The sequence below is a fragment of the Octodon degus genome, unplaced genomic scaffold (assembly GCF_000260255.1).
Source record: "Octodon degus isolate 3935 unplaced genomic scaffold, OctDeg1.0 scaffold00235, whole genome shotgun sequence".
Taxonomy (NCBI): Eukaryota; Metazoa; Chordata; class Mammalia; order Rodentia; family Octodontidae; genus Octodon; species Octodon degus.
Window position 1 is genome coordinate 2,108,609 of NW_004524811.1, and position 14,411 is coordinate 2,123,019.

General features: G+C 42.3%; 1 protein-coding gene across 1 annotated transcript in view; it reads right to left on the reverse strand.

The window, feature by feature from the left end:
- Nucleotides 1–14,411, reverse strand: part of Corin (corin, serine peptidase) — a 303,897-nt gene that overhangs the window by 76,627 nt on the left and 212,859 nt on the right. Inside the window, exons 7-10 of the mRNA XM_023705996.1 lie at nucleotides 13,180–13,287; nucleotides 10,240–10,350; nucleotides 7,599–7,715; nucleotides 4,176–4,283 (exon numbers count right to left, since the gene is read on the reverse strand). Of these exons, the coding sequence (XP_023561764.1) occupies nucleotides 4,176–4,283; nucleotides 7,599–7,715; nucleotides 10,240–10,350; nucleotides 13,180–13,287 (444 nt within the window). The remainder of the gene's footprint in view (nucleotides 1–4,175; nucleotides 4,284–7,598; nucleotides 7,716–10,239; nucleotides 10,351–13,179; nucleotides 13,288–14,411) is intronic.

Below are 14,411 nucleotides of genomic sequence, written 5' to 3' on the forward strand. Positions count from 1 at the left end.
GCTTCCACAAAGCTGTCAGCCTCAGGTTGCTGGAGTTCGAACCTCACACCTCTCCCTCTGGCCAACAGTGCCCTGAAGGCATTCGAGGAAAAAAAAAAAAAAAAAAAAAAAAAAGAAGGGCAGCAAATTAGACATCAGTAAGGAAATACTCAGTGCAAAGCTGTTCCTTTCTTCCCTTCCTCTCTCCTCACAGGAGACTTAGAACACGGAGACATCAGCTACATGAGCAGACACTGAAGTAAACATGGGCAACGCTGGGAGAAATTCGGGAGCACGCTGGGCACACGACAGCTAGACTTGGCTTCACAGGGCCGCGGGGCACACACAGCCATGGCCCAGAGAAGGGAAGAGGCTGCTCTTGAGTTGCTCTCTCTCTGCAGCTCCCCCAGCAGCACAGACTGCACCCATGAGAGGGCATCGCTTGCTCAGTGGTCCAGGTCCTACCCACCCACTAAGTCCAGGCTGTGTTTGTGTGCCGCCTCCCGACAGGGCTGTGGTAGACGGAGCAACAATGCACCAAGGGGCTTGCAGCTCCACAGTTCCCTTGAGGAACAGCTTAGCAGCCTTTGTGACTCGTTCTAGTCACAGCACACATCACAAACACACAAATACGTCCTGCAAACTCCTGAAAGGATCACCCCATCAGACAGCATCTCCACTTTCTTCAGACCCATCTTCTGTGGGCCTTACGCCAAAGAGCCCACCATTCACTTGGAAGCTAAGTAATGATAATTCTGAGAATGGTGCACATTTTCAAATAAGTAATCACACCCTCAAGGGAATGACACATTTTCTCAAAAGAAGGCTGCTTGTCCATCTTTACAAAGAACCAAACACACAACCCCATCCCAAGGCTCTTTGAGATAAGAAATGACATCTCACCTTTCAACCAGAAATTAGGCCTGTACAGTAACAGAAAGACTTTTAGTAACAGAAAGACTGAGGAACTGAGGAGCAAGTGCCTGACCCGTGCCAGCGGCTGGATTGCAGCAGAGGGCATGTTCAAATAGTTGCTGTACAATGTAAGCCTTGCAAGATTATATGAGGAGCACGAGGAGGGTGGTGAATGACGAGGGCTAGGGAAAGTGTGTTTGAAGAAGATTAAGACAGAAACAAGTAGAACGACTACAGTGTGCCCTGCGCCTGCAAGCGACCTCCAGGATGCTGGCGGCACCTGTGCCTCCTTCCCATGAAAAAGCTGTGCTCATCTGATGCCTGGAACTCCACACACACCTTAGCAGTGGGTCAATGACCAAGCCAGAATTACCTTATTACCTTTCCTACAGCTTCTTTTCTGGACAGGTGCCAAGACTCTTTAGATCGTCTATCTGGAAGTATTTCAAATATAGAGAAAACAGAATGATATACCCAGTGACTCCTTGTGCACTGTCACTGACACAGGCGAGCTTGTTCCCTTCTCTTCGAAGTCCACCAGTGAGTGCCATTTGTGGCAGACAACCCCCCAAACATTAATGAGCAGCACATGCCTTCGACAATGGCTACTATTCAAAATGATCCATCCCAAACTGAAGAGAGAGTAAAAAAAATGATGCTGAAAAGGCTCCAGGGAAGATTGGGAGATGAGAAAACTGAAACAGTGAAAACCCTGGGCCAGAATACGTAACATATGTGCGTGCAGATGTGTGGACGTATGTGTCCATAGATGGTTTATATGGAAGTCAGTTTAGAGAGAATAAAAGGATAGTGCAAATGCATCTTCTTAATGTCTAGACTAATATCTACTTTCCTCATAGATCACTATGATTTGTCTATTTGTCTCAGTTTCATCTCCATTTCATAAAGCTTCTCCTTTATGCAGCGAGAAGCTTAACCAGACTAGCACGTTAGGAGCAGGGCCTTTGGGAAGTGATTTGGATATGACAATATCATCAGACTGAAGCCCCAGGACTGAATATTTATGGCTTTTTAGAAGACAGAGCATGATGTGCCTCTCCTTGTGGTGCCTGAACCACATCGTTCTCTGCCAGCCAGAAGGCCATAATTAGAGGTGGCCCCTTGACCTCAGACCAGAACTGTGAGCCCAAATAAACCTCTTTTCTTTACACATTACCTGCTATGTGGTGTTAGTTTATAGAAATGGAGTAATATATGGGGGGATTGCCCCATTTATGAGAAAAGAAGAGGACTGGGCACTGTGCTTCCAGGCACTTATCAAGCCCTAGAACACAAAATGCTACCAGCCTCCAACCTCTTCTTAACCCACCTGTCTCACCCTGAGACTCCCCAATGACCACCAAGCCAAGAGAAGTCTGCAGTGCATCCTAGGCCCAGCACCCTTCAGCCCTTCAACCTTCAACCTGTACCAGCCTTGCTGAGAGGATGTGTGTTACGAATTGAGTCCCAGCATGCCCTGGAGGTGACCCAGGAGGATCTAGTTTGAACCTGGTTTGGGCAATGAAGTGACTTAGCAAGACTCTGTCTCAAAATAAAAATAAAAATGGGCTGGGGATGTGGCTCAAAGAAAAGGCCATGGGTTCAATCCGCAATATTTCAAAATAAATGAATGATTCCCTGCCATCAATGGGATATTCCTTCTAAATTTCTAGGTTTATGCTGAAGAAAATGAAAACATTTAATTATCAAAAGTGGAGAGCTGCCATCATGGGTCCCTGTGTGTATGCACCTAATCTCATCTGGTCTACCTGAGACCCCTTGAGTGCCAGCCCTAGTCCCCCACGCTGCCCCATATTGGCTCGGACAAGATGAAAGAAACTATCATGAACCAAGAAAAACTTGCCAAACTGCAGGCACAAGTGCACATTGGTGGAAAAGGAACTGCTCGCAGAAAAAAGATGGCTCATAGAACAGCCACAGCAGATGATAAAAAAACTTCAGCTCTCATTAAAGAAGTTAGGGGTTAGCAATATCTCTGGTACTGAAGAGGTGAATATGTTTACAAACCAGGGAACAGTCATCCACTTCAACAACCCAAAAGTTCAGGCATCTCTAGCAGCAAATGCTTTCACCATTACCGGCCATGCTGAGACGAAGCAACTGACAGAAATGCTACTTGGCATCTTGAACCAGCTTGGTGCAGACAGTCTGACTAGCTCAAGGAGACTGGCTGAAGCTCCGCCCACACAATCTGTGGATGGAAAAACCTCGCTTGCTACTGGAGAGGAGGCTGGTGATGAGGTTCCAGATCTTGAGGAGAATTGTGATGAGGCTTCTAAGGATGAGGCAAACTGAACTAAGTCAGCTTCTGAAAAAGATCAAACTTAGAAGAAATTACTGGGAGCTGCTATTTTATACTATGACTTCTTTTAAAAATTGTTTTTGTTTATGGATCTGATAAAATCTAGATCTCTAATTTTTTTAAGCCCACGCCCCTTGGACACTGCAGCTCTTTTCAGTTTTTGCTTACATACAATTCACTCTTTGCAACCAATTAAGCTGGAGAAGCCTTAAAATAAAGTTTGAAACAGATTAATAAAAAAAGGGTAGAAAAGGTAGGTATGAAAACAATTCAGGAATAAGAAATCCTTTCTAGAAATCAGTCACTAGAGATTTCCTCATTCATTTTGAACTTCCTATGAGGGTCTAGTCATAGTTTCTTCATTTCTGTCTGTTTTGTCTTTCCCAAGTGATTCTTTCTCTTGAAAACCAATCTAAGGAAAACCACCTGCTTACCCCATTAGGAGCCATGACACTGCCACTGCAACAAACTAACACAGTGGTCCCAAAATCATTCTGGGTCCACGAGGCTCCCAGAGAGGTTAAAACAGATTTATTTAAAAAACAGGCCATCAAAGTTCTTTGTGGCTATTCAATGAACTTCCTATTTGCTTCTTAGATAAAGTTTCCATTTTTGAAGCTGTGCTTTAGAAAGGAAGAACGATAACATCTGGCTGCAGACAGAGCCAGAAAAGTAATATATAGGCGCTGCTGTTGAGTTGAAAGCGATGGTAATGATATTAGGCAATGTGGATTTATAGTCCATTCATAATGACACATTTGTTTTTGATTTAAGTTAATGAAGACCATTTTGTTCCTTTTCTGCTACCACATGTAACCTTTTAGAAATGGAGAGGAAAATAAGCAAACTTTGTTGGAGAGAATCCAGACATCAGCAGTTTAATGTCAATGCAAAAGGCAAACGCTGACTGCAGGCACGGCCCGTCACCGGGACAGCCTCTGCCAGCTATTGTACTTACTACAGTTGCTCAAACCGTCGTCTGGGTGACACAGGGAGCTACCACCGCACGAATCGGAGCAGGAGCTGTAGAGGCATCTTTGGTCTCCTTCTTGACACGGAGGCTGGGCTAGGGAGGGCAAAGCACAGCGGTCTTAGCCGTTTGCAGATTCCTTCCCCTCAGTCAGAGGGCTCGAGAAGACCTGAGCAGTCTGGGGACTGACACAACTTTAATTTTCCTCCACTTTCTCCAAGAGTATTAAACCCCTGTGCAATAGATAATTTCTAAATTCATTTTCTTGGCAACTAAAGGCAATGCAGTTATTGCAAAAGGTTTTGTAGAAGATATAAGAGGTAACACACTAAAAACAAAATAGAAAACAGGCAATTATTGCTTTTAATGGGAAAAAAATGTAGTGCCTTATTTTTACATGAGTGGCTATACTTGATTGTAAAATAAAATTCGAGTGAGTTGGGGGGATAGCAATATAAAGATCTTGAAGTTCTCAATATTAAATGGCATTACTTGAAAACCTCATTTGCTCCCAACTCTAGTTTTCCCTCAAAGAAAAATGCTGTCCTAGTAATAAACAAGGCATCAACACTACCTCAATAAAAAAATGTATCATGGTAAACTCTTGTGCAGCTGTCGTCCGTACTGTCAGCATGTCCCTGGGAAATGTCATCAGTCTAGTCTGATGGCCTGAGAACTGGGTTTCTTGTTTCCAAGTGAGCGACGGCAGTAACGTCAGCCTTTGCTCTAATAGCTTTTCCTTAAGGTTTGTAGAGAGGAAACAACTTTTCTGTTGATTTCCTGGTCATTTGTAGATTAAGTGGATGAAGTAATAAATTACTACCCATTCTCTTCCTACTTTCCCTCATTATGGTCAGTTTCAGACGTGTCATCCGGATTCTAGACAAGCTTACAAGACAAGGCTCTCGTCAATATAAATAGTTGTATTTATTCAAATGTAATCCTTCTTATATGTAATTCTAAGACATGTTTATATACTGGAATCCTTCCTCTTTGCTGCTCCACTATTATGCAATGCCACGCATTACCATCTTGCAGAAAACAAATGTCACTATTTTTGTAAGCTAGAGGGTTAAGCCTTTATCTCAAGGCAGGGCCAAGAAATCTGCATCCATTTAAGTTCCTAAGGAAGTGTTAAGATATTGCACATTCATTATTTCAGTAAGTACTAACTGCCTGCTGGGTAACCTTTGCTCTACTGAAGAGACATAAAGAGCAGCTGCAGCAGACAAGGGCAGTAGCTTGTCTCTCAGAGGAGTTCTCCAGACAGGTGGGGTAAGTTGCAATGAAAGAAAAGGAAGGGTTTTCCAAGCAAAAAGCAACACAGGAAAATACCCAGGATAAGAAAGTAGACAGGTTAAAGACATTGGAGTTTTATCCACTGAGAAAAGTGAGGGAGACCAGAAAGATAGAGCCAGAACCTGAAAAGTTTTAAAGGCCTACATGTTCAGTAGAATCCAAGCCCTTGGGACAAGAGGTTCCTGCTTCCTTCACCAGGCATCCAGCAGAACAAACTGGAAGCTCCTGATGTCAGCTCATGGGGACCACATCTCCCTCACCCTCAGTTCCCTTAGTCACTACGGTCTTCTGTAGTACGTAACATGCCTCATTCCTTTCTACAGCATTGCATGTATGTAATGCTTTTCTAAGTCCCTGTCTTCCTCACCTCTGACTTCCAGCATCTCTCTTGCTAAGGTTTTTTCTGAGGACCTTGGCCAAGGCATGCACCGCATCACACGTACCCTGGAGCATCCTTTGTGGTCTATTTCATTCCATCCTAGACGTCGACCTGCACAGTGTTTGTGGTGCGCCTAGTCTCGGTGGGAGCCTGAAAGCTCCACCAGGTGTGTGGCTTCCTGCTGAAACCCAATAAATGTGCTCCACATCAGCAGTACAATATACACTTTTTAATTTTTTTATTTTTATTTTTTTGCCATACCGGGGTTCAAACTTGGGACCTTGTGCTTGCCAGGCAGATGCTTATACCACTGAGCTATATCCCAGGCCCACAATATACATTTTAAACTGAAATCACAAGAATAAATAATTTAAAGAGGCCTGGAATAGTGGTCTTGTATATAATCTCAGTAGTCTGGGAAGCTGAAACAGCAGGCTTGCAAGTTCAAGCCCAGCCTGGGAAATATTAGTGTCTTAGGAAGACCTACCTCAAAGCTATAAACAAACAAACAAATAAATAAATAAATAAATAAATAAATAAATAAATAGTTGGGCATGTAGCACAATAGCTCAATGCAAAGGTCCTGGGTTTAATCACCACTATAAAATAATAATAATGGTTTAAAACTAATATTTTATTCTTTCTAGCCATTTTATAATGTGACTTTCTTGCATTTCACTCACGTAAGAAAATAATCTATAAATCCTGTCATTTCATCAAGAACAATCTAAAATTATTTGAGATTATATAGGATTGCATAGAAAGAATTGAGTTATATAAAAAGAAAGAGCCATCTAACATAAGGGGAAGTGCCTGGCTGATAGGCACACGCTAAGTCATGTCTAGGAAAGGGTTTCCTTTTCAATTTTAAAATCAGTAAAACAAAGCTCTCTTTACATATTTTCTCCATGTAATCTGATTTAAGAGCTCTCCCTTTAGATTTTGTATGCTTTTCCATTAAGCCACTATAATGATAAATTTTCATTATGATGAAACTAGCTTGTCTACAGGTGAGGCCAGTCTCATTAGCCAGCTAGTGATAAACTCAGGCCAATATTGAGCAAAGTTCACTACCTGCTTACCAGGTATCAATGCTACTGACTATTTATCATTAGTCTGAGTTTCCAGCCATTGAAAGGTGAGAGAATTTGTCTAAAACCGACCAGCAAGTAAGCAGTAAAGCAGGCTTGAAGCCAGGCCCACGGCACAGCAGTCATACCAGGTTGAGCCCAGAGCAGAGGAGCCTACGTGGTGATTTTAAGTTTGGGGTATTGCAACTGGCCCGACACTGAGAGACTTCTCAAAGTTAGAGTCAGAAATTCTCAGCAAGGAATCTTCTTTTTTGACACAGTCATATTTAAAAACCAACTTATTGGATTTAGTTTCTCATTTTCAGTTTCACACATGGATATCACATTGCTCTTAATTCAATCCAATCTCATTTAATTGGCTGCTACACTCTAGACCATTCTCGCGGCTTTCCCCAGAACAGTCACCTGACCCCGACCGCCCTGTGGTACCTCTACCTTTCATCCTCTGAGGGAGTTTGCAGCGCATGCCACTGGGACATTGCATTTGCCGTTAGGAAAAGCTTCCGGCGGCTCGGACCATGCGGACACTGTCAGGCCATGTGAAATTATGTGCGGGGGAATCTTCCTGAAGCCTCGCGTGACTTTCAGGTGCTTTGCCTTGTTCCCAGCTATAAAGCGCTGCTGGGGGCGGGGGGCACTCACGGTCGCTGCAGTTGCGCTCGTCGCTTCCGTCCTTGCAGTCCTCATCGCCGTCACACTGGAAGGCACTGGGGAAGCACTGTCCGTTCCCACACTCCACCAGCCCTTGGCTGTGGCAGGCTAGAAAGGCCAGAGGGAGACTCACTGGGCATTCATCCTTCTTTTCTCCCGCGGTTCCCTAAGCGCTTCCCACTGCCCAGGCATCACCGAGAAATGAAGCTTTCTCCATACACAAATGGATAGACACCACTGTTTCTCATAACTTCAAGCATTTTTTGGAAAAGAAGGTTTTCTTTCTAAAATATTTCCTCCCTTATTAAACACTGTGTAGTGAAAACTAACTTTTGCTCGAGAACTGTGTGCTCTATTTTCCAATGGTGGTGATGGTGCTGGTAGTCGTAGCCATGTTGCCCACAATAAAAAGTATAACTTGCAAAGAGATTACAGGGTAAGAACTACACAGCATGCACTGGATCCCAAATCCTCCTAAGAGCCTTGCAAACTCTACGTAATTATCCACTTTGTAGAAATATCAATAGATCCTGAGCCTAAACTGCTGAGTGAAATAAATCAGACACAGAAAGTTAACTATAGCATGTTTTTTCTATATGAAAGACCCAAAATACAAATAATTTAAAGAGAAACATAAAGGAGAAATGCCAGAAAATGAGAAGGCAGACTTTGTGGAGATGGGAGGGGGAAGGAGGAAGAAGAAGAAAAGTGATTGAGATGTAAAACGTGGGGCCGGTGAGACAGCTCAGTGGTCTAAAGCGCCTGCTTAGGCAGGCACAGGGCATGGCTTTCAGTCCCCAGCACCACATGCCATGCCAGACCCATCCTCATAATATGTATGTGTATCAATCTGCAAAATGAAGGAATTGAAAACATGCTAACAGAAATAATAATTTTTTAAAATTATGCTGACAGGCTTCTTCTTACAGAGGAAAATCTGACAAAATGTTGTGCCTGTCTACAATTCACATGGTTACTAGGCAAACTTTTCTGACTCCAAGCCCAAATATTTGTCCCATGATGATCTCACCTAATGAGACAAAGGAATAATATATATGTCACTGAACTGGCAGAGTACCGCACACAAAACGAAACCTTTCTTTCTGAACTTAAAAAAATAAAATATTTAATGTATTTGGTACAGGGTCTCACTTCGCAGCTCAGACTCATAGTGATCCTCCTGTTTTCAGCCTCCCCAACACTGGGATTATAGGCATGTGCCACCACACCTGGTCTCAGTGGCAAGCTCAGTGTACTCAGGGACAGGGCTGATGTGGCCTGTGGTGCCAGGGATCAAATTCCAGACCCTGTACTTGCCAGGCAAGCACTTAGTCTTCTAAGCCATCTTGCTGCCCCTATTTCTCAACTTTTTAATGACATTTAGTATTTTACAGGGATGACTGGCAGCCACCAGCCTTCTGATCCCTATTGCTTCTCTAATGTCCTTATTTTTTCAATGTTTATTTTTTATTGATACATACTTGCATTACATGACCATTCCTTTCTATTCCAGTTGGGCGGTTGGTCCCTGTGTATAACACATCTCAGCTCTTTTCCTTCCTTTCCCCTCCTCTCCCTCCTGCTTCCTCCATCTCTTGGCCCCTCCCATTTGCAAAAGGTTGATTGCCCTGCTTCCTGCTCTACTGTCTTTCAAGAGCTGCAGAGCCCCATGTGCCATTAAGTGTGCCCTTTCTTGAATCACAGTCTAATAGTAAAAGACCTGGTCTAGAATCAAAGCCCACCTACATGCATTTATATTGCATTAGGTATTAGAAGTAAGCTAGAGATTATTTAAGGTATACAGAGGACATGTGCAGGTTATATACAAATACTATACCACATATAATGTGAGTACTAGATTTTGGTTTCCACCTGAGATCCTGGAACCAAAGTCCCACAGATTCTGAGGGACAACCGTACGCCAACTCATTCTGCTTTTATTAAACAACAAAGGATCAAATGAAAAGTTTGACTAGTTGTATGTATGCATGCATGCAAGACATACTAACTCTTTCAGATTAATCACATTCTCTTTTAATATATGAATGTCACTGTTCAATAATGTTTATTATTGCTGACTTGGGACAGTACCCTTTCTAAAAGGGAAAAGTGGTGAACAGCCACATTTGTTCTTATGGTTTGGTAGTATAACAGTAACCCCAAATTTTCATTCACTCAGAAACATAGAAAACTACAAAATGATCCTTGTTGTCACATGCTCTGTTTTACTGTTTGAATGTGACAGGTTCTCTTCTCCCTGAAAATGCACTTCACATTCACACACAAGTGGCTCCTGAGCACACTTTTTGGAGCTCCCACATGGAAGATTAGCTGCTCGTATATCGTTTGCAGGAAAACTCTGGCCTTTAGAAAGAGGATTGCATCTGCCAAGATCATTGCTGCACAAGGAGATGCAGCAGTGGACACCTGCTGCACCAGATGCACTAAATTCCACTCGGAGTTTGGGAGAGAGGATGTGAAGTCTGGTGCTCTGCACAGTCACTTCACAGGCAAGAAACAAATAGAGTGCAAGGCGCCCTCCTTTTGAACACTGTTAGGTTGTGAGGCTTGCGTATGAGCTAAACAAGAACAAATGGAAAACCAAGCACCATGGGAATCCTCTGCAACTCACAGCAGTTGGCCTCGTCAGACTTGTCCACACAGTCATGGTCACCGTCACACACCCACGGGGCTGGGATGCAGCGTCCATCCCCGCAGCGATGCTCCCTTGTGGGATCACAGTCTGGAGAAAAGAAAACTCACAAGGATGGGAGAACTGGCATGAAAACACTCAGAACTGTACTGACTTATGCTTCCAGTTGAAGAGAAACCACTCTCATCATTTCAGAACCTTCAGCAACATTTCCATGTTGGCCCTGACACAACGAAGATAGCATCTCCCACAGAGCCTGAGCCCCACAGCCTGAATTGCTCAAGGGGAGGGGAAAGATGTGTCTGCTTTTTTTTTTAGATGATCCACAACTCTGCCCAGTTTTCCCATGGCCCTAAGTATGTTATTGTCACTGTTGATTGTCTTGTGAAAAATTTGTGATTTTTGCATCAATTCAAATTCACAGAACTGTGATTTGTGCTCTACAAAGCAGAGCTAATTGGATGTACTTGTGACAGACCTTTCATGTTACCAAACATAGTTAACTCCCCTTTCTGCCAGGTCAGGAAGGGGACAATCTCCTCACCTCACCTTCCTGATGCTAAACTGATGATTTCTACTGGACTATCTTAATACATAATTCATTATTTAAAGACTTGCTCAGTAAACAAAGCAAAATACTTTCATAATTCTAGATTAAGTCTCTGATCTCCATGTAGATATCTCTGGAGGAAAAAATATATCACTGAGTAGTAAGTTTTTTCTCACCAAGGGCAAAATCCAGAAGCTGTTCTGTCATGAGAGGTGATGTAAGGCACATGCAAACAGCCCTTTAAAGGCGTGCATGGACTTACCAACAGCAGAGTTAGTAATGGGGAGGTGTCGGGAATTTCCCACAAATTAACAGAGTCAGAGACCCCTGGGAGACCAACACCGTGGATCGCTAAGGCATTAGGGGACAATAAAACACAGAGCACAGAAGACAGCACAGAGAACAACACAAGTGGGGGAAACAAGAAAAGCCACTTCTACACAGCCACTAGGGATGGTGAACCAAGGCCAAGACCAGTCTCGGCCAAAACTGTCTCATTCAAAAGTCATTGTCACGGCTATGAAATAAAGGCAGTCTTGAAAACACAAACCTCATGATGTCCTTCTCTCTTCAGAGGCCTCCTGTTGAGTGGAAAGACTGTTCCTTTTCAGCAGTAACCACAACCTGACCCTCTCCTCTATCCTGGCCAGCTGCTGAGCTAACTTCACTCGTCCCACATGTCCCATTATTTCACTGGATTGAGCTAGATGGTCTCTGAGGCCAGATTCTCTATTATTGTCTCAGTTTCTCTTCCCTTGCTGCTGGGACGAATACTTGACACCCACAATTAAGGAAGAAAAGGTTTATTTAGCTCACAGTTACTGGAGGTTTCAGTCCACCCTCAGCTGGCTCCTAGGCAGAGTGGCACTTGAAACAGTTCAGCCCTTCATGGCAGCAGCAAAGAGCAAAAGACAAAGGCAAGGGCAGCAGCTCTGGCAGCTAGCTAGCCTCTCTCCCATGTCTGCATTGTAACACAGATTGCCTGCCCCAGGGCCAGGGTGTGGCACTCATGCCTGCAATCCCAGCCTTGGATCAAGAATCAATCACAACTGAGTTACAGATGAATGTCCATTCTGCATCTGTGTATTCAAAGTAGTTAGGATAGATATATAGTTACATTCTCTTAATGAATAGAGGGATTTGTTCTAATGGTGTTTGTAAATAGGATATCATGTCTGCCTCTTGTACAGCAATTAACCACTAGGAAGAATGTATGCAATGTGTGAATTATTGAAACCGTTCTACCAATTTGATTCAAAACTGTCTTATTGCTATTTGTTTATCAATAAAATTATGGGAAAAAATTAAATTAAATTAAAAAAAAGAATCAATCACAAACTCCAGAAGCCTCTCCATGACTGCACAAGGCTTTGGGGGAGCAACTAAACACAAGCCGTAACAATAATTATAATTCTCTTTCTTCCTTTATCTCAAGTCCAATAAATCCAAGAAAATAATCTACATCTACTTACTCATCAGATGGCTTGCACACCTGGACCCGTGGAGGCAAACCGATAGCATGTGTGTCACAAAGGGTGCATAAAGCCCTCTCTGCCAGTGCATAAGCCAAGTCACCCCAGTACTGCCGCAAGCTCTGAGTATTCAGATGGAATTGCAATTGTAGCACTTTGCAATAAATACATAGGCTTTTGATTACAGTTTGTGTACTGGGTCTTTAAAAGATTTGCTCTACTGCCGAACCCCATCTCACACTGCATATCCCCATCCCAGCTGCCCCTGGGGTTCATATGGCAAAGCTCCTATTGTCAATCAATTACAGTATCTATACATTCTAAAAGTAGTCACAAAGCCAAAAGATCAATACACTAAATAATTCTGCTGGTTAATTTCCTAAGGTGATATTCAGAAATTGGCACCACTCTTTAAAAGGCAGGTTTATTCTTTAAAGCTACAATCAGTATTTTCTACATGAAGCAGTTGTATTCCCCAACCTTGGCTATAGCTACAGCAAGAGGAGTCCTGTAGTACTTAGAAATCACATATAGGAAAGGCTATGGCTTCAATGCATCTCTGTCTCAAAGCTTTGCTCAAAAGCCCAAATTCAAATATAATCCATGGGTTATAAGCAGAGAAGAAACAGAACATCTATACAGAAACAAATACATTAGAATATTAACAAGGTTTGCACATCTTCCCTAGTATTTCCTTATATGACTTCATTTGTGAAGTATTTCCATTTAAGACACGACTGGGTGACTGAACATATTTTCTCCTTCTAGAAAAATAAGAAACCAATCAATTCTATAACTTAATATGTACATCGTATTAACAGATAATGAACTCTAATGTACAGGTTATAAATTTCTGCAACTTTTGATTAAAATATTTAGGGAGACAGTGCCACTTACCACAGTTGTGCTCATCACTGAGATCCCCACAGTCATCGTATCCATCACATACCAAGCTGTAATTAAGGCACTTGCCCGTGTGACAGCGAAACAGATCCACAGTGCAGTCTGAAAATAGGAAAAGCTACCAATGTCCCATCAGAGAATTATAAATGTCATAGCAGTACTTCAACAAAAGTCAGCACGGGAGGAAGCCCCAGTGGTAACCTGGTCCATACCTATTGTTTTACAGGTAAGGAGCCTGGCACAGAGATCCAATGACTTGGTCACTTAATAAATTATTGCAAGACCAGCACTAAAGCCCTTTGGTTCCCAAGTCATACCCTTCTGTCATTTCTTGAAAGTGTTTGTCTTATTTTTGTTTTATGTGGCCTGAAAGCTCCTGGATAGATGAGAAGATCATTCTCATTTCACCCCAGTCCTAAATGAGCCTTCTGTTCATGCACAATGAAAGACCTTATGGAGAAGTTAGCAATTCTTTTCTAAAAGTGTTCCATATAGAGTTAAAGTCAATGATAAACATAAATGAGGAAATGGAGAAAATAAGCTAGCTAGAGGATAAAGATGTCATTTCTTTTCATAGGTATATTACTGCTATATCAATTGATTGTCTCATAACATGATCCTCAAATAAGGAAGTACTGTCCTAAAGTTATGGTGGTGAGTGGAAAACAAATGCTGTGTAATCGCAGGAAGTGTCTAATGTTGAAACCAAGTACGTACAGGAAAATTCTTTTTCAATATTGATAAGAAGATATATCTTATACCTGAGCAGAACAGACCTCCTATCCTGGTTCTGACATTTACTAGCTATGGATTTGTAGTGTGGTGGTTTGACTCTAGTAGTCTGTGAACTAATTTATGAAATTGGGATCACATAATCTTCTCAATATATTTGGGAGAAGCGTTTAATAAAATAATATATATAAAATGCCAAGACACTACAACAAGTACACACTTTCAACATATGATTTCAGGAGAACTAGCTATCAAATAAGCACTCAGTGAATTCTGGCTTTCACCTCAGACCATGTATAAAAAAGATCATAGATTTAAAGATAAGAATTAGTATCACAAAGCTTCAGAAGAAAATGAAAAAGAAAAATCTTTGTGACTTTGAATTAAACAAATAATTCTTTCAATATGATACCAAAAGCACAGCAACTCAAAGGACATCACTAAGAAAAATAAATAGGCCGAGTTCCGGGAGCCCCCAGACCCAGTCCTAGCCC